The sequence below is a fragment of the Saccostrea cucullata genome, unplaced genomic scaffold (assembly GCF_032062105.1).
Source record: "Saccostrea cucullata isolate Sc308-1 unplaced genomic scaffold, CSIRO_AGI_Scuc_v1 ctg1584, whole genome shotgun sequence".
Lineage (NCBI taxonomy): Eukaryota > Metazoa > Mollusca > Bivalvia > Ostreida > Ostreidae > Saccostrea > Saccostrea cuccullata.
In genome coordinates, this window is record NW_026940320.1 from 2404 (window position 1) to 24531 (window position 22128).

Sequence of the window (22128 nt, forward strand, 5' to 3'; positions counted from 1 at the left end):
ACTGCCTACATCAGCACTCCGTCTTACTCTCATATCCTGAAGAGATCATCTCCATTTACTATATATACCGACACGCAAAAGAAACGCAACATCCTACTTTAGGGGGAAATAATTATGTAAAGTAAAGAATTTTGAATCTTAAAATTATGAATATCTTCAATTTGGTAAACATCGGTAATTTAACGGTTGAACGACATTCATACCATAACCGGAAGTCAAGTTTGAGTCTGCTTAACAGAAATCAAAAATTGCGTGTTTAACAAAACATTTGGCAATATTGTGGAATTTTAGTGGTTTTTTACTGTTCATCATAAGTAATGCAGCAATATTTCAAAAAATAAACTCTTCTATCGTTTCCAGTTACGATGCTTAGCCCACTTGAAAATGGCTTATGTACGCATTTCCGTTGCTCTAGTTGGAAAATTTCAATGTTAAGGTGATGGAGAGTTGCTGATGCGAAATTTCACTAAATTACTCCTCAACAGGGTCTTACGTATCAGATGCATTAAGGACAGTCCTTGTATCGGAAGTCCAAGGGTGGCTACACTGCTCTAAGTTAGAGGAAATTCGACCTAATCATCTGAAAAACGGGCATTTAAAAATGCCAAAGAATAATTCCTTCGCTCAGATCTCGATATTAATGAATCTATTGTATCGTAGAAAATAAACTGCAATTGTTGTTTAGGGCAGTCTTGCACGTTTTACTTGAATGGCTGGGAGGGGGGTGTTTTAACAGTCATATTTTGCTTAGTAAAGTTAATAGATAAACGTTTAACATTCTTATAAAATCTCTGATGTTCTTAAAAATAAGTGTAACTTACCTTATTCACTTTTGAAAATCATAAGATAAAAAAATCAATCATTTGTAAATTACTGCTTGTTGCGTTTCTTTTGCGTGTCAGTATATAACAATATGATCTATCTGATTTTTGTCTTTTCCTCTAGGTGATACCCATGTCAACTTGTTTATTTCTTTGTGTGGAAATAATGTTCCACCTATAACCAAGTTGTTGTTACCACAAACTCTGCCAGATATTCACCATTCTCATTCATGGTACCACAGCTAGAGTTTATTTCCCCATGGCTCTTTCATATCCGGTGTTGCCTTTACCTACATTTTCATTAAAATCTCCCACAATCATGGTTAAATCATGTTTTCGAATCTTTTCGAGTTAAGCTTGTAGTGCATCACAGAAATCTTGTTTACCTTCATCTTCTGCCTCATTTGTAGGAGAGAAGACTTGTATGATATATGTTTTAATAGGCTTTGTGTCGAGTCCCGCTCTTATCATTTTCTCACTTACAGGATGATACTCTATCAGGGACTTTGCTGCTGCAAAGAATAATTGCTACTCCCTCGTAATGTCTACCATCTTTCCTGCCTGAGTAAATGATTGCTTAACCGCTGTTTGTCATGCTCTTTCCAAAATCTGTCCATCTGCATTCACTTATTCTAGGATGTTTAGTTTGTTGTTCTCAATCTCTGACAACTTGAGCCTACTTTCCTGCCTCGTACATGGTACGGACATTCCAGAAGCCGATCTTAATTTTGGTTCTCGTGCTCAGTATACTAGTACTCTTCATGCGACCAACTACCCGTTGGCTTTCATTGGTTGCATTCATATGCGCAGGTTGCTGCTGGCATTCTGATGCCTCGAGAAAGGAAGAAATACTCCTAGTTCTCGTATCCGTCATCATGCAGTTTTCACGAGAAGGGAAGATTACCCCCTTGTTCAACCTCCTGCCTGATGGACCAGGGATTTGTAATCGAGGATACCTTCCTCTAGAATGGTTGCCTGCCACAGCTCATGAAGCCATTCTCTCCATGTTTTTGTTCGAGTTTCCTCTCTTGAAATTTCTGTCTGGACGTTCTCCCGTAGCCTTTGACTTTCCCGAGCCATCCACAAGGCAGTGGAACTATTTAACGATGGCTGGGAACTAGGTTTGCAGGTATCAGGGCATATCCAAACGCCGAAGGTCATGCATACCGTGCATTTAGGTGTCTAGTTTCCTCCAAGATCCTGTGGTTCTGCTTGGGACCGTAAGGTACACAAAGTCCATCAGCTACCTCGAGGAGGATCCCATATCTGGGCCACATAGGTCTAATTGTGGAGAGACTATACCTGGCAGTGAACACATATTTTGCTATCTCTTTCGCAGCGAACTGCTAGCCAGGGGTGGAATTTTGCCAATTCCCTCAATGATATACTTTAACTGTATAATATACTTTAAAGATCTATACCTACTAGAGACTAAAAACCCAACAAAAACCAAATTCCATTCATGTTGCATCATTTGTGAATTAAAATAGTCTTTATATCGAGTTTTTATGCCTTGTTGAATGATGAGTTTCGGAAACTTGTCCTCTGCCTACGACTTCTCCGTTCGATCAATTGGACATGGTCCCTTGTAATAGGTAGAACAATAAAACTCCATAATTCTTGAAAAAAGTATAGTGTATACATTTGATCGTGTTTCATAGACTGTACAAAACGGGTATTGGCACATTTTTTAGGACATAGAATCTATAAACGAATGTGAAACACACATTCTGAATTTCAAGACCTTATTCTAAAACAAATATAGATTATCATTGGGTTGTGTATTTTACATTTTACATACCAATTGTTAGTCCTTTGTTTGACTATGGTATGTTTTTCTTCTTTTCACGTAAAAGATTTGAAATTGATCTAGTTGTTCTTGAGAAGAAATTGAAAATGTGAAAAATTTACAGACGAACGCCGGACAATATAAAATCAAGAAATCTTGATTGATCAACCGTCAACATTGTTTTTTTTATTATAAATCACAGTGACATGATGAAGTAGGGATAAAAGAACTAATCTCAAAGTTATATACACACCACAAATGTTCATTAACAAACTGTCAGAATAAAGTTTTCATTGCAGAATAATTATCATTTGAAATAAGCCCCATTTAAAAGGTTTATAATTGTGTATTACTGTTGGTTAAATTCATTTTAAATTTAAGCTTAAAGTGACTGACTGACTGACTGGCTGGCTTGATTGACTGTGCTACCTGTTTAGTGAGTTTAGTCACTTCTTATTCTTTACACCTTGAATCAAATAATCAAATCAAACAATGTCAAAATGTAGAACAAATAATTTATACTTTTATTACAATGAAACAAATTCAATATATACATTTCTGATACAACAATTACTTATTTTATTTATTAAGTCTAAGACCTACTTTATTGAATAAATCTGAACGCTTGTTTTCCAGGTATAATTTTCTTTCGTGCTCACACAACAAAAATTCCTCTCATTATTAAGAATGAAATACACAGGCTTTGGTATATTCTCAAAAATCCTCAGTAGACATCCTTCATTTGATATTACATGGACATTGTTACTCTCCGTTGCAGCCACATAAAGGATATCATCACAGTCAATGTGAAGACCGCAAGAGTTCTGAAGTGATGGGTGACTATATGTCCAGGCATTGCTGCCTTCATCTGTTATAGCAGTCACTTTTGATGTCCTATAATTGCTGTATACAACATGTCTTTTCTTTGTGGCAACGACAAAGTAAACACCGTCATCGGTTGGATAGATTTTCAACTCATTTCCTGCAGTGTCCATTTTGATAATAGAATCGTAACAAGCAACATAAAGAAAGTTATTCTGAATTGAAAGTCCTAAACACATACCGCTAACACTGAGTGTACGAATGTTTTCAAAATTATCAATTGAAATAACTTTTATCACTCTGCTGTCTGGACATGATACAAAAAGGACATTATCTTTCCGCTTGATGTCAAATGATTTTTGTCCGATTTTTACTTCTCGCTGAAAACTCCATGTTTCATTGTTTCTGTTGTATTCAAAAATATTTGTATTTTTCCGGTCCGGAATAAACATTTCACTAATAGAAAATAACATTAAACTTCTGGCACTCGTGTGTGGTAAATCTATCTCCTGAAATAACTCCAGATTTAGGTTCTTAACATCAAATTCCCCTTCAAAATTTCTTTCTGTTTCAATAATAGCTATTTTCCCCATTTTTGAAAGGTTCGTGAAAGCTTTGAATCCAGCATCTACGTCTGACTCCATGGTAAAGCCAGATACCTTTAATTTGCTTTTCTTAATATGGCCTAGTGTTTTTTCTGCTGTAAGGAACTCTGCCAAGAAATCAATGCCTTGTAGATCTTTTGCACTCTCTAAATTTGTGATACAATGCTTCATTAAATTCACGCTATCCTGCAACGCCTGGATATTCAATGTAAGTTTTTCTTTACACTGTTTTGTAAGTTTTGACATTTCATCCAAATATTCACTCTCAAGTCTTTCAACATGCTGAATAATACTTCTTTTTAGCTTTTGGACTTTCTCTGTCATTTTATCTGTATTATCTTCTATTTCTGTGATATTACTTTCTTGTTTTACTTTCACCTCGGAAAGCTTTACCTTAAATTTTCTGATATCTTGTAATAAAGCATCCACTGATCCACTGCATCTGACCTTTTCTGCTTTTTCTTCAACAGTCTCCACGCTTTCACATTTTCTATGGTCTGTACAGCAACACATGGTACAACATGGCTCCTCGTGATCATTACAATATAATTCTATTGGTCTATCTTTGTGTTTAAAACACGTTATATTTGTAGATGGTTTTGACATTTCCTGTAGATATGTATCTTTTATTTCGTCAAAAGGAGAAATCTTGTGATCCTGAGAGGCGCGACTTTTTCGGTGACATTTTGTACAGTTATCACAAAGAGCTTCGGAACAGTTCAGACAATAGTTGCTTGCTGCCTCCTCCTCGTTGAATCGCTGACATGCTTCACATACTTTACAACCATCAGTCAAGCTGTAAAATTTTTCCAACAATTCATTCTTCGGAAGACGTTTACACCATTCCGAGAAATTCACGGACAAACAAGGAGAAGGCACAAATTTTCGACATAGTGGACAATCAAATCCCACAGGGTTCTCCTTAGCTTGACACTCGGACAAAATATGAGATGATATGCACTCCTGGCAAAAAGTGTGTAAGCAAGGTAAATAGCGTGGTGTTTTATATTCCTCAAGACAAATTGAACATTTCCTCAAATCTTCTTTGTTCATACTGTTTTCATTTGCGAGATCGAGAAAAAACAGACTCTAACTGTCTTTAGTAAATTCAATGAGTCCAAATCGAAAGTAGTTGGAAAACATTATGGAATGTCGATCTCGAAACGAAAACTCAATTCGATTCGTTCTTCTCGTCGGAGATTAACGAGGAGACAGCCGAGTCTGGTTGAATGAGACCACATGTACCTGACGTTACTTATTTTTCTTTTAATAAAAAAATATACCCTTACCTTTTATTAGGTAGGGGTATATTCTTTTTATCGTATAGGTTGTCATATTTCTGCAGGTGTAATTTAAGAAACTGATTTAAACACATTCAACTGACAATTGTTCAATCTTAGTACATGTAAACAGCCCTAAGGTAAAAAGTTGGTTTAACCTGGTTAAAAGAAATAATTCTGATGCTGAAAGCTTTTTTTAATGTTTCTGTACAGGACAAAAAAATTTACTTTTAATGTAAAATTACTAAATGACATGAAAATGAGTCAGTGCCCGTAGCACATTTTTATACATTTATTTTTTTATTCTTTTAATAAAGTTTATTTCACCTATTGAAAGGCATTTGTCCAAAAGATATACGAGGGTTGATCCAAAAGTTCGTACAGTTTCTTCATATTTTATTTATTCACTAGTGAAATTGGTTGATCTACACTGTTTTTCCCTGTTCAGAAAAAAAAATTAAAAAGACTGAATGGGGTTTATTTTTAATTCACAAATTTTGAATATTTCTTCTCTTTTATATTTTTAAAAATTAACCATCAAAAATTGTAACGAAGGACTTTTTCGATAAAGTTACACATTACTTAATTTTTTTTATCGAGTTTGGGTATGCAGGCACGTAGCAACAGGGGGTGATATAAGGAAAATGTAGTATAAAAAGATGATACTGGAAGAAGTAGACATTGAAAAAAGTTGGCCTCTACCCACCCCTAACCCCCCCCCCCCCGCCCACCCACCCAACCTTACCCCCACCTCCCACCCCCACTTTTTAACTTTTTCCCTTTCTCTTCTTTTTTTTCTTTAAGCTTTGTCAACTTTTTCAGGTAAGTAAAAAAAAAATTTCTGGCTCCCCCCCCCCACCCACTTTCAAAAATGATGCTACGCGGCTGGTATGCGAAAACATCCAGGAGAAATGGACACTCTCCTTTGACAGGGAGAATAACGTAATTTCCTCTGGTGACAGTACTTAGAGCTGAGTTCTCATCAAAACAACAGTTACTTTTGCTGATCTTTTAATATCGAAAACTGATTGGGTATATGCGAAACATCCACAGGGATTTTTTTGTTGAGTGAAGTTCTTTCGATTTCAAGCTAATTAATTTTCCTTTCAAATAAAGATATAACTGCACTGCAGTGCATTGCATTGTACTGCTTGACGTATTGTCTATTTTTTTAAATAAGTACTTGGTCAATATTCATTCAAATGTGCTTTTATGAAAAATAAATTGAAAATGTACTCATTTTCATTTACCGTTCCTTTTTCGTTTATTTCTAATTATTGGATAAAATTTAACGTAGTTGCTCACTTACTATATATCTGAATTAGCAACTGATAAAGGTGCAGTTTGTTGCTGTGATGCACTTGTTTGGATATACTAAATAGTGAAAAACAAATGAACTTACATTATGCAAATTTCACAACTTCAATCAGTAACGAGGGAAAAATGTATATATAGGCTGCCTTTGGAGGGTGGAGGGTGGGGGAATATTTGCAATACATTGACAAGGAAAATTGGACTTGTTAAATAAAAGTATCATTGCACGATACTGCACTCTGCTACAACACAATGCAAATACATTGTAATGCTTTGCAAATTGACCATTCAAAATAAATTTAGTCAATTTCTTTTGCAATTGAATTAAATTATGATTTGAAAATCCATACTTTTGTTTATATCGTGTTTTGAAAAAGAAGTTTTGAAAAACAAACTTCATGGGATTGTTTTTAATTCACATATTCCTTAATATTTGTTCTTTTTGATAGAAATCAAAATAAACTGTCAAATAATTCTTTCAAAAGACTTTTTTCGACAAAGTTACGTATCTATGATTTTTCATCAACCGACAAGTTTTGGTATGTGCAAAACATCCAGATGAAAGGAAAATTGTCTTTGACTTCATGATGACTCGATTTTTTTTCTTTATTTTCAAGAGAATTAATCCTTTTTATCTTAATAAGAATTTAACTGCATTTATTGCATTGGACTAGAATGCAATGTCAATCAAATAAATTATATTCAATGCAATTAAGATATGATTTTAAAAATCAATACTTTTATTCCCTGTTCTGAAATACTGTAGACGTACTTTTTTCCACGGGGTCATAATTCCGCGGAATCTCATTTTCTGTTTAATCCGCGGGTAGAAAATTACGCGGATTTCTTATACTGTCACTATATGCCATACATTTATATTAAGTACGCTAGGACATATTTCCGCGGAAAGTTTGTGTCCGCGGACATAGCGTAAATTAATACCACGCGGAAAAAAGTAATTCTACAGTACAAAAAAAGGACTGGATGGGGATTATTTTTAATTCACAAATTTTAAATATTTCTTCTCTTTTATATGTAAAAAATTAACAATCCATCATTGTATGGAAGGACTTTTTCGATAAAGTTATGCATTACTATTTTTATTGAACAACTAGTTTGGGTAAGCGAAAACATCCAGAAGAAATGACCACTCTTCTTTGACTGATGAGTAAATTTCTTTACTTTCTGGCGAGTAGACATTTTTAGAATGATGCAGATATGCACCAGAGAGAATAATGTAATTTACTCTGATGACAGTACTCAGCGCTGAGTTCTCATAAAAAAAAACAGTTACTTTTGCTGATCTTTTAATATCGAAAACTGATTGGGTATCTGCAAAACATCCAGAGGATTTTTTTTGTGTTGAGTTGAGTTCTTTTGACTGCAAGCTAATTAATTTTCCTTTCAAATAAACATATAACTATATATAATTGCACTGCAGCGCATTGCATTGTACTGTTTGAAGTACTGTCTAATTTAAAAAAAAAAAAGTACTTGGTCAACATGCATTCTATTGTGATTTTATGAAAAATAAATTAAAAATGTACTCATTTTCAAATTTACTTCTTCTCTTTCGTTTATTTCTATTTATTGGATAAAATTTAGTGCAGTTGCTCTCTTACTATCTGAATCAGCAATTGACAAAGTTGCATTGTGTTGCTGTGATGCTCTTGTTGGGGTATAGAAAATAGTGAAAAACAAATGATGAATCTCATCAATTAATAGAGAAAGATCCTACTAATGAATATGCAGCTCCAGAGTTGTCTGATCTGAAGAATTTGCACGGACGACCAGAGGTTTGTAAGTTTTGTTGTTGATGTTGTTGTTGTTGTTGTTGTTTTTGTTTGTTTTTTTTAGAGCTACAGTTATGCGGCTAAGTAATGAATTATAAGGGGGAAAACGCGTTTTTGTTTATTGGTTGCTATGGCATAAAAACCAAAAGGAATTTCTCTGGTCCATGCCAATTTTTTAACACTTTATTTTTTTTTTAGAGACTTTCCTACCTTTTAACAAAAACTGGAACTATCTAATACAATGGAATGGTCAAAAAAATTTCAATTAAAAAGTTTAACACTACTCTAAAAATTCTATTAAAAAATAAAGTGTTGCTATGTAAATTATATGAAAAAAGCCTTTAAAGCGTTTAGATTTTCTCAGACACTTATCAATGTGTAACATATTTCTATATACAATTAACCTGATTTTGGATTCTGGCCACCGTATAATCTGTAACTGGATGCATAAAGCAACCATAATAGGGTTAATATCGATACAGAATTTTATTAAATGAACATTTTCCTTATTGAATACCATGATAACAAATTTCTATTCTTTGTCAAACTTCAACAATTGTTTAAATTAACTTCTTTTATATTCTTTTCGACCAAATATAATTCATAATTTTGTTTCTAGTTCTAGCTTTATAAAATGAGCAAAGGTTCTTTAAAGTCGGTTACCATAAGCGCCTAAAACCTATAAAAAATAAGCATACCAAATTGATGAAAGAGCTATAACTCTTAGTATGCTAAACCGATACACTTCAACAATATGAGTTTTCGCTGTTAATTAATGAATTAAATATGCTTAAATAAATCAAAGACTTAATTAAGTCTTGCGTACGGAATTTCAAATATTGCTTCTGATATTTAGCTGAATTTTCATAATGTTTAAAAGTGTATTTTATTTAGAATAGAATAGTCAAGTAACAAAGGTTACTTGGCATGACAAAAGATAAAATCAAAGAAAAGAAAACATCATTATCTTTTTCTGTGCAGAGAAAACGAAATTCTGCATAGTAGATGGGTGTATATTTGTAGATTTATATCATTATTAAAATACCATGATCAACAGAAAACTAAAGAAAATAAAATAATGAAGAGAAAGGACGTACGGAATAAAATGCTGATTGTATGGCTTTCCAATTTGTTCCTTGTGACCAACTTTTTATGATTTAGATACTTTGCTTTAGAAGGAGCACTTCTTAAAAACAATGAAGACTGAAGCTAATCTACACCCTATACTGGTCAAACCAGCCTAGATATTGCTGCGTCATGGAGTTGATGCCTCGATTTAGCTCATCTCCTACATGTAATTATTATACTTCTACTGATTTCCCCACTATATAAAAATTAGATAATACTTAAAAAGTGAATAATATTCCCTAGAAATCACTGTGAATGGACGTATCCCCGTGCGTTAGTCAAATAAGCTAATCCCTGCTTCAGAAGCTAATTCCCGGTTATCCGTAATCCTCTAGATCTATTTTAATTTTGTATCGGTATTCAATGTACCATGTTATTGGACTTATCCCCAAGCATTAGTCAAGTGAGCTAATCCCCGCTCCGAAAGCTATTTCCGCGCGACTCTTATAATCCTCTTATTTTTTACTTCTGTATCGGTTTAATAAAACAGTTAAAATGTACACAACATGGAAATAGTCCTGTCTTGGAGAACTGGAATCTTGCTAACTCCTCAATGACATATTTTAACTGTATAATATATACACTTTAAAGATCTATATATATAGACAATAAACCCAGCAAAGACCAAATTCCATTCATGTTGCATCATTTGTGAATTAAAATAGTCTTGTTGTCGAGTTATTATGCCTTGTTGATGAACGATAAGTTTCGGAAACTTGTTCTCTGGCTACGACATCTCCATTGGATCAATTGGACATGGTTCCTTGTAATAGGTAAAATCCACCTGTAACGTCATTCTTTTGTTTGAGCGCTCCATTACTTTTAAGGAATGGAGAGTTGCAAATTTCATTGATAACGGAATTTCTTATCTTGTTATTCTCCTTTCCGTGCCTCTACCGAGGAAAGAACTTTTAGAAAGAGTTTTAGAAAATATAAGAATTGATTCTCACGTTATGAAAATTTTATTGCCCATGGTAAGAATCGAACCCGATACCCTCCGCTTTGTAGTAGGGTACACATTTTATCGAAGCTGTTGAGAAACACTGGATTAGAATAATTTCAGTATACTTTCTGTAGTATATAAAAAATAAATACTACTAATACTAGTATATAATGTCTATTAATAGTGTATCATATAAATATTCTTTATTTTATATGAACAAACAATAAATAAAAGCATTAAAAAGGCGTATTTTACGCGGGTTAATATACTCGTAGCACTCCATTCCTTAAAAGTAATGGGCCTCGGCTCCATTACTTTGAAGGAATGGGGCGCTATTCGTACACTTACCCTTACGTATAACAATGAAACTCGATCTCTTTTGAAAAAAGTATAGTGTATACATTTGATCGTGTTTCATCCACTGTACAAAACGGGTATTTGCACATTTTTAGGACGTTAAATTTATAATTGAATGCGGAACACACATTCTGAATTTCAAGACCTTATTTTAAAACAAATAAAGATTATCACTTGGTTGTATTTTGGTTGGCGTGTTACATACCAATTGTTTGGCCTTTGTTTTGCTATGGTATGTTTTCTTCTTTTCATGTAAAAAATTGAAATTGATCCGGTGATTCTTAAGAAGAAATTGAAAATGTCAAAAGTTTACTGACAGACGAACGCCGGACTATACGAATTCAAAAAATCTTGATTGGTCAACCGGCAAAATGTTTTTAAATAAAATCACAGTGACATGATGAAGTAGGGATAAAAGAAATATTAACTAATTGTTAAAATAAAGTTTTCATTGCAGAATAATCATGGAATAAGCCGCATTTAAAAGGTTTATATTTGTGTATTATTGTTGGTTAAATTTATTTTAGATTTAAGCTTAAAGTGACTGACTGTCTTGATTGAATGTGCTACCTGTTTAGTGAGTTTAGTCGCTTTGACAAGCAGTCTAATTCTTTACACCTTGAATCAAATCAAACAATGTCAAAATTCAGAACAATAATTTATACTTTAATTACAATGAAACAAGTTCCATATATACATTCTGATACAGTAATGATTTTTAATACTGTACAACAAAGTCTAAGAACTACTTTATTGAATAAATCTTAACGCGTGTTTCCCAGTTAGAAATGTTATCTCTGGTGCTCACACAACAAAAATTTCTCTCATTATTAAGAATGAAATACACAGGCTTTGGTATATTCTCAAAAATCTTCAGAAGACATCCTTCATTTGATAATACATGGACATTGTCACTCTCCGTTGCAGCCACATAAATGATATCATCACAGTCAATGTAAAGGCCATAAGAGAATTTAAGTGATGGATGACTATATGTCCAGGCATTGCTACCTCCATCTGTTATAGCAGTCACTTTTGATGTCAAAAAATTGCTGTATACAATATGTCCTTTCTTTGTGACAACGACAAAAAGAACACCGTTATCGGTTGAAAAGATTTTCAAGTCATTTCCTGCAGAGTCCATTTTGATAATAGAGTTGTAACAAGCAACATACAGAAAACTATTCTGAATTGAAAGTCCATAACAGCTACGGCTAACATTCAGTGTACGAATGTTTTCAAAATTATCAAATGAAATAACTTTTATCTCTCTACTTGTCTGGACATGATACATAAAGGACATTATCTTTCCGCTTGATGTCAAATGTTCTTTGTCCGATTTTTTCTTCTCGTTGAAAACTCCATGTTTCATTGTTTCTGTTGTACTTAAAGATATTTGTATTTATCAAGTCTGGAATAAACATTTCACTGATAGAAAATGGCATTAAACTTCTGGCACTCGTGTGTGGTAATTCTATCTCCTGACATAATTCCAGATTTAGATTCTTTACATCAAATTCCCCTCCAAAATTTCTCTCTGTTTCAATAATAGCTATTTTTCCTATTTTTGTAAGGTTTGTGATAGCTTTGAATCCAGCATCTAGGTCTGACTCCATGGTAAAGCCAGATACATTTAATTTGCTTTTCTTGAGATGGCCTAGTGTTTTTTCTGCTGTAAGGAACTCTGTCAAGAAATTGACGCCTTGTAGATCTTTTGCACGCTCTAAATTTGTGATACAATGCTTCATTAAATTCATTCTATCTTGCACCGCCTGGACATTCAATGTAAGTTTTTCTTTACACTGTTTTGTAAGTTTTGACATTTCATCCAAATATTCACTCTCAAGTCTTTCAACATGCTGAATGATACTTCCTTTTAGCTTTTGGACTTCCTCTGTCATTTTATCTGTGTTATCTTCTATTTCGGTGATATTACTTTCTTGTTTAACTTTCACCTCGAACAGCTTTTCCTCAAATTTTCTGATATCTTCTAATAAAACATCCACTGATCCACTGCATCTGATCTTTTCTGCTTTTTCTTCAACAGTCTCCACGGTTTCACATTTTCTATGGACAAACAAGGAGAAGGCACAAATTTTCGACATATTGGACAATCAAATCCCACAGGGTTCTCCTTAGCTTGACATTCGGACAAAATATGGGATGATAAGCATTCCTGACAAAAAGTGTGTAGGCAAGGTAAATAGCGTGGTGTTTTATATTCCTCGAGACAAATTGAACATTTCCTGAAGTCTTCTTTTTCCATACTGTTCTAATTTGCGAGGCCCAGAGAAAACAGACTCTATCCGTCTTTAGTTTAAAATTCAATAAGTCTAAATCGAAAGTAGTTTGAAAACATATTATGGAATGTCGATCTCGAAACGAAAACTCAATTCGATTCGTTCTGCTCGTCGGAGATTAACGAATAGACAGACGAGCGTCTGGTTGAATTAGACCACAGGTATCATTCAAATGTGATTTTATGAAAAATAAATTGAAAAAGTTAATAATTTTCAAATTTACCGTTCCTCTTTCGTTTATTTCTAATTATTGGATAAAAATCAATGCAGTTGCTCACTTACTATATATCTGAATTAGCAATTGATAAAGGTGCAGTTTGTTGCCGTGATGCACTTGTTGGGGTATACTAAATAGTGAAAAACAAATGAACTTTCTTGTTTGACCAATGAATAGATATTTTAACGTCGATTTACAGCGTAGAACAATCAAACGCGCTTTTCAATACTGCTTTTATTGTAGCACTACTTGTTTAATGACATAAACTCACGCTAAACCCAAACTTCACACGTGACATTACCGTTAGTCACTTTAACACTTGATCAATCTGTAACTGACTCTCTGAAGTCTTATATAGTTTACAAACTTGCCGCCTATTAGCATTGACTGAACATTTGCATAATATAAAATCAAAGAGCAAAGATCGTTTTATCTACGTTGTTCAAAGGGCCATAATTTGATTATCGAACTTTGTAACAAACTTACATTATGCAAATTTCACAACTTACAATCAGTGGCGAGGTAAAAATATATATATATAGGCTGCCTTTGGAGGGTGGATGGTGGGGGATTATTTCCAATAAATTGACAAGGAAAATTGGTATTGTTAAATAAAAGTATCATTGCACGAAACTGCACTCTGCTACAATACACTGCAATACATTGTAATGCTTTGCAAATTGACCATTCAAAATAAACTTAGTCGATTTCTTTTGTAATTGAATTAAATTATGATTGAAAATCCACACTTTTGTTTATTTCGTGTTCTGAAAAAGAAGTTTTATAAAAAGAAAATTAATGGGATTGTTTTTAATTCACATATTCCTTAATATTTGTTCTTTTTGATAGAAATCAAAATAACTGTCAATAATTGTTTGAAAGACTTTTCGACAAAGTTACGTATTCAACAATCGACAAGTTTTGGTATGCACAAAACATCCAGATGAAAGGAATTTATTTTCAAGAGAATTAATCCTACTTATCTTAATAAGAATTTTACTGCATTTATTGCATTGGACTAGAATGCAATGTCAATCAAATAAATTATATTCGATGCAATTAAGATATGATTTATAAAATCAACACTTTTTTTCCCTGTTCTGAAAAACAAAAAAGGACTGGATGGGGATTTATTTTTGATTCACAAATTTTAAATATTTCTTCTCTTTCATATGTATCAAAATTAACAATCAATTATTGTATGGAAGGACTTTTTCGATAAAGTTACGCATTACTATTTTTATTGAACAACTAATTTAAGTATACGAAAACATCCAGAAGAAATGGACACTCTCCTTTGACTGATGAGTAAATTTCTTTACTTTCTGGTGAGTAGACATTTTGAGAATGATGCAGATATGCACCAGGGAGAAAAACGTAATTTACTCTGACAGTACTTAAGAGCTGAGTTCTCATCAAAACAACAGTTACTTTTGCTGATCTTTTAATATCGAAAACTGATTGGGTATTTTTTTGTGTTGAGTGAAGTTCTTTCGAGTGCAAGCTTATGAATTTTCCTTTCAAATAAAGATATAACTAAAGAAATAACTCACTGCAGCGCATTGCTTTGTACTGCTTGAAGTACTGTCTATTTAAAACATACTTGGTCAATATTCTTTCAAATGTGATTTTATGAAAAATAAATTGAAATTGTACTCATTTTCAAATTTACTGTTCATCCTACGTTTATTTTAAATCATTGGATAAAATTTAACACAGTTTCTCTCTTACTATATATCTGAATTAGCAATTGATAAAGGTGCAGTTTGTTGCTGTGATGCACTTGTTGGGGTATACTTATTAGTGAAAAACAAATGAACTTTCTTGTTTGACCAATGAATTTTAACGTCGATTTACAGCGTAGAACAATCAAACGCGCTTTTCAATACTGCTTTTATTGTAGCACTATTTGTTTAGTTAGATAAACTCACCATAAACCCAAATTTCACACGTGACATTACCGTTAGTCACTTTAAAGCCGCTTGGTCCGATTCTAATCGCTAAAAAATATGTTCGTTTTTCTTCTTGAAAAATAATTGTCCATAAATTATTTCAACTTTTGTCAAATTATATCCCCAAAGTCTTTTTCTTTTTAAAGATATCAAAATTCAAAAGTTAAAAAAATAATTTTTGTTAGGTCACACAAAAAATAATCCTTTGTTTACATTGCGTGAAATCACCTTCGAAAAATTAAATTTATCGCTTACATGTATAACTCATGAAGAACAAACCCGAGCATTTTTTCCACAACAAAGTGTACACGGGCAATATTCTAGCCCTCGTTACTAAACTCCCTTTTTAAGAAATCTTTAAAAATATCTGATTTTCCTTTATTCTATAAATATGCATATTAATATAAAAATTACTATGGATTATATTCAGTTAATTTCTTAATTTTTAAAAGATATATCATGACTTAGGATTCTACTAATGGAAAAAAAAATACTCGGGTTTGAATTCTCTTCATAATTAGATATAACCGATAAAAGTATTTTTTTCAAAGGTGACTTCAAAACAGATCTTAAGTTCCCGTCAGGAACTGCTGTTTGTCAACAAGGTTTTTGGTCTATGTTTTCCATGTAAGGATTGTTGTAATAAACTATTAAATCAATCTTATAATTAATTTTTATATATTATCTATGTAATATGACATACTTTTATTGTTTAAGATAATATGTGCCTGTTTCGGATGAAGCGGCTTTAATAATTGATCATCCTGCAAATGATTCTCTGAAGTCTTATATGGTTTACAAACTTGCCGCCTATTAGCATTGACTGAACATTTGCATAATATAAAATCAGAGAGCAAAGATCGTTTTATCTACGTTGTTCAAAGGGCCATAATTTGATTATCGAACTTTGTAACAAACTTACATTATGCAAATTTCACAACTTACAATCAGTAGCGAGAGGAAAATGTATATATAGGCTGCCTTTGGAGGGTGGATGGTGGGGGAATATTTCCAATATATGGACAAGTAAAATCGTGCTTGTTTTAAAAAAGTATCAATGCACGATACTGCACTCTGCTACAACACAAGGCAATACATTGTAAACACACCCTATTACCGGCAACTGTGACAACCGATGCAACTCTGACAACAGACGGCAAAGTTATCAATCGCTATGACAGAGACCTAATTGATATCATAATTTTGACTATTTATAACATTCATTTACTTTCGTTTGGTGGTTTCCCGTGTTGATATAACCTTAAACTATTTTTCTGTTGAATATAAAACAATTATTTCTTATTGAAACAAAATAAGAACAGAATAAAGTTAAATTTCAATCGTTATTCAAGAAAAATTGGTTTAACTCAGCTTAAAAAATAAAAACTACTACTCCGCGGTCTTATTTCCTGTTGTATATAATTAATTTAGACTCTCTACAGCATAACTTTATAATTTGGATGTACTTTGTTGTTTAACAAGTGTGCTGCAAGTGTTTGATTTTGATGGGTCAAGACATTTTGGCTGTCGTGAACAACAGATGTTCGTTTCTGTGGCAAACACTGACGACAGATAATGGCAATCGGTAACACATTTATTTTAATCTGGATTTCAACTTTTTAAACGTTTTTTTCTTATCAAGATCACTGACAAAAATATGACTTGTTGTCAGACATCTTTATACTTTATATAATTTATTATTTCAGAAGATGATTGTCTATCTAAGAACGAAATATGATCTCTCTGCAAACATTTGCTGCAAGTCTTCAACATACATTGGTTCAAACTTGCTACAAACATTGCTGCAAAGGATCCTTTGCTGCAACGAAGCTAAAGAAACCATAACAAACTTTGAAAACCTTTGTGTTTGCAGCAAGTTTGTCGCTAGTTTTGACAAGCTTATAGCAAACAGTTACCCTAGCTGCAGATCTGTTATGGTTTTATATATTTCTCTTTGACCATAACGCCACAGATCCCGTAATGCAAAAAAGGTGCAATTTACGGCGCAATATTTTTTTTTGCGCTCTTTTGGGGAGAATTTCTCCACTTTCTAGCATTGGTTAATCAACTACCTTTCACTCCCTAATTCTAGACACATTATATAGCCAATATGTATATTTTATCTACCTCCCAACAATTTACAGTTTTCTCTATAGGCAATAAACTCGCTTGAAGTGAATTTTCAGCAATCTAACAAATAAGTTTAATCAAGTGAGTTTATCACTTGTAGAGACGACTATAAAGGGTTTGGAGATGGATAAATTATAAAGATTAGTTAAATAATGTGCCTAGAATTAGGTATTGAAGATTAGTTAATTGAACGATGCTGGGAAGTGGAGTAATTCTCTCCAAAAGAGCGCAGAAAAGATTGCGCCGTAAATTGCACCTTTTTTGCATTACGGGATCTGTAGCGTTATGGTCAAAGAGAAATATATAAAACCATAACGCTACAGATCTGCAGCTAACAGTTACCCATGCAAAAGAGGTTTACCGCTGGTTTTAACCTGCTGCCAATATTAGATTTTTTAAAGAAAGATATGAAGATACTACATGTAGTAACGTTCAGTGTTCAAGCTCAAAACTCCCTTAAACAATACAAAATGGAGCAGAAAAACGGGAAATTCTAAAACATAGAAATGGGCAGGACCCGTCCCATGCGTGGTGGAGTGATCATCACCTGCCAAGTTGTTTGCTTTATGTCATGATCGAAAAAAAAAACAAACAAACAAAAAATCATTCGACAATTCAGTATGTGCAAATGATGGCCCCAAAAATATGGGGGTGGGGGGGGGGGAGTCAATCAGCATTTGAATCAATGAAAAAATTTATTTGCTGACAGGGACATTCTATAGAAATAAAGAAATGATGACTTAAAAACAAGATTGTTGATATTCTTCTTTCGTCAATTTGTTTGTCAATTATTTACCTTATTCTAGAAATTTTAGAAAATCCTACGTAGAGCATGCATTTGCGTATCGAATCAACAGAGAGTTAAACACCCTGTATGTATGTGATGAACGTATTTTCCTGCATAAGTAAGGGAAGTTACGATTGAAAAGTTATAGTCATTACTTTTATAATAAAAAAAAAAAAATAAAACAAAACCATATCTTATCAGCCAGACGTTGTGTGATATCTACAACTTCAATTGAAATATTTCAAAATGGCGAATTCTTTGTTGACCTGGGTACAGTCTACATTTCATTGGCTGGTTTGACTTGTTTACTTTCATGCGAGCTTCCTGCAAACCTTCGGTTTGTCAGATTTGATATTTCCAACGAACTTGTTGCTGCTGTATATAGAGGCATGTATGTTTCTTGCAATGTTCCTGCAAACAATTTGAGTTCTTGCAAGATAATATAGCAATAGTTGTAATGTCGGCCGATTGCAACATCGCAGCGAGCGACAATAATCTGCAAGAAAACTATTCCTGTGTACAATTTTGTTTGCTGAAGTTTGCAGCAAACATAACAGCTCCCTGAGGAATGCCAAAATTAGCAATTTTAAAAACCTAAGTTTATAACTACATAAAACTTGTACATAAAAAATACTTTTGAGTACTTTACTGTGGTCCTTGATATGTTACAGTTCCAAATATCCGTTTTCTGTTTCTTATCGTTGAAAAACAAAAGAAAATTGGGGAACAAGGCGGGCATAATGCCTATGGCGACAAATACATGTATTAAGAAATCATATTCAATATGTGAATTGAGTACTAGTATTTAGATCGACTTCCAATTATTGAATTGATGATATTATTAGAAAAATACCTTTTCTAAGAAAGAAAAAAAATATTGACAAAATTATAAAAATACTAGATGGTTTTAGTGAGATTCGAACCCTAGCAATAAAAATCCGACAAATCATACTGCTTTGAGATTGAGACTAACGCCTTACCCACTATGCTACATGGTTCATGATGATTTGGGGCATTTAAATAATGTTTGTGATATACCGGTTACCCTTGACTTAAATGACTTAAAGTATTTCTCTAAAAGATGCGAATGTTTTGTCATAAAAGTGTACTTTTGAAGTAAAGTGGGTCTTCGCTTCATGTTTTAGTAAACCACAAATTGTATATTCTATTGCAAACTTTTAGGATCATCTTTTTAAAAAAATGGAACGAAGACCCACTCATATTTAAAAAAAAAATTGTTTAAGTATGAGAAAATGATCCTTTTTGTTCTTTTTAGTGTGTATATGCTTTTTCATAGGCAAATATTTTCAGTCTGTGTGAGATTTTTGTAAATTGTAGAGATTTAGATTAAATAAACTTCATTATTAGATAAAATATCAAATAAAATTCTGATACAATTGAGATTTGATTTTTAACTTCTTATCTGTCGCACTATAGGCATTTCGTCCGCCTTATCTCCCTATCTTCTTTTCGAACACCACTGGGCCGTCTTATTTAAACATGTTCATGTTGATTATCGAGGAATAGTTATTCAGTAGCTGCCGAATGGCAACCATGCACGGGTACTTGTGGAGAAGAATACCCCCCCCCCCCGTCCGAGGGGCATGTCCATAAATTCCTTTGATACCAAGTACCATACATTTGACCAATATTGACAGCCAAAATATGTCTTGACTTAATTTGAAGCCTACTAGTATCAGGATACAGCTAATTTGTACTTGATCAAACTTTGTATCCACTGTTTCCGATTGCCGTATTTCGTTTTAAATCTGCTGTCATTGTTTGCCTCGTCTGTTGTACCTGATAGCCAAAATGATTTCACCAAACAAAATTAAACGCTTGCGGCGCTTTTATTAAACAACAAAAATTATCCATATTTTGAAGTTATGTCATAAAGAGTCTGAATTTAGTATATACAACAAGAAATGTGACCGTAGAATAGCAATTTTTATTATATAAGCTCAATTTGACCAATTTTTCCTGAACAACGATTGAAATTTAACTTTATTTTGTTCTTATTTTGTTTCAATAAGGAATCATAGATTTATATTTAACAGAAAAATAATTTAAGGTTAGATCAACACGGGAAACTACCAAACGAAAGTAAATGAATGTTATAAATAGTCAAAATTATGATATCAATTAGGTCTCTGTCATAGCGATTGATAACTTTGCCGTCTGTTGTCACAGTTGCATCGGTTGTCACAGTTGCCGGTAATAGGGTGTGGTAAATTTGTAATGCTTTGCAAATTGTCCATTCAAAATAATTTTGTAATTGAATTCAAAATATGATTGAAAATCCACACTTCTGTTTATTTCGTGTTCTGAAAAAGAAGTTTTAAAAAAAACTTGATGGGATTGTTTTAAAGAAGGTCCATACTTTTACGGATCCGGTTTTAACTTTACACACCAATATAAAATTCTGATTATCACTTTTTTATTGAAATAAAATATTTTGGTTGCTTGAAAATAATTTAATAAGTATAAATTAATAATTATAGTATCAATTTGAATAAAAAGCATTTAATATATACTATTTATGGAAATTAACACTTTACACTTTGTCCATAGGATTTAAATGCTATTAGCACATACACAGACACAAAATTCTTAATTGCCTTTGTGAACCTTAACCTTTCTTATTTTTTTTAAGTAAACTAACTTGAGATCTATTTTTATAAATTTTAGGCCTGTATCATCTTTTAAAATTTTTTGTTTCGTTTTTAATTTTGTAAAAAATGATTGAAAAACTTAGTATTCCAAAAATGGGGGTACACATGTTCAAAGGGCTGTTTTGTTAAATTTTTCTGGTCAATCATAATAAAGTTTGTTTTCGTTAACCTTATATATAATTCTTACTAATTTTAAAGAAAAAATGGCATGTAAACAGTTTAGATTTTGAGAATTATTAAAAATAAAGATATTTTGAGATTTTATTCTTAAAGACGTGGACAGATTCAACATCAATTTGTTTTGCAGGAAAGATTTCAAATATTCTCCTGGCAAATGAATTAATGTTTTTTGTTTCCACAAATTTTAATATAAATTTGATGTGATTTGGTACATAGCTAAATAAAATATGATATCACACTTCTTCATGTTTAATTTTGGCTGTTGAATTTTGAGAGGTATGTACTCTGAGACATGTTGTATGAAAATTAACCTGCAAAGATGTCTTTTATGGGTGTTTTAGTTAGTTCGTGAGTATTCAAAGTATTCAAGTTAAAAAATGATCAGTTTGACAGAAAATTTTGAAAGTACGGGCCTACCTTAATTCACATATTTCTGAATATTTGTTCTCTTTGATAGAAATCAAATTCTCTTTTATATGTACAAAAATTGACAATAAAAAATTATATATTGAAGGACTTTTTAGATTTCATTCGTATTATTTTTTTTTTTATCGACCAACTATAGTTAGGGTATGCAAAAGCATCCAGAAGAAATTTAATGGACACTCACCTTTGACTGATGAGTAAATTTCTTTATTTTCTGGTGAGTAGACATGTTGAGAATGATGCAGATATTATTTACCTCAGAATTACTAGTCACTACAGGTTTTCTTAATAATTGCACTTTATTACACAGGACAAGATTGTTACTAGAGTTGTCTATCTTGTTTTTAATTTTTATTACTAATTTCATAGAATTGATGTATATTGATTCAAATCCACCTGATTATTTTGTAAGTATAAAGTATTCACACACAGGAAATGTATTTTTTGCAGGTTTGGAAACAATTCAAAAAGAATTTAACAAATTTTTTACTCTTCCCATCGTGTTTCAAGTATGTTCAGGAAAGATAATCAGTATATTTGACATATTGTACTCGTCAGACTATTGCAATACTGCATATATTAACAAAAGAGAAAAAAAATTGGAATTAGCAA

The 22128-nt window shown here is 32.6% G+C and overlaps 2 protein-coding genes across 2 annotated transcripts; both read right to left on the minus strand.

The window, feature by feature from the left end:
- Positions 1-3209: 3209 nt before the first annotated feature.
- LOC134255110 (uncharacterized) lies at positions 3210-5090 on the minus strand. Its single transcript, XM_062737629.1, has one exon. It carries the CDS (start codon positions 5088-5090, stop codon positions 3210-3212), a length of 1881 nt encoding a protein of 626 aa, XP_062593613.1.
- Positions 5091-10279: 5189 nt separating this feature from the next.
- LOC134255112 (uncharacterized) lies at positions 10280-13214 on the minus strand. Its single transcript, XM_062737630.1, has 2 exons — positions 12145-13214; positions 10280-10315 (listed from the first exon to the last, which is right to left on the minus strand). Exons 1-2 carry the CDS (start codon positions 12955-12957, stop codon positions 10280-10282), a joined length of 849 nt encoding a protein of 282 aa, XP_062593614.1. The 5' UTR covers positions 12958-13214.
- Positions 13215-22128: the final 8914 nt, after the last annotated feature.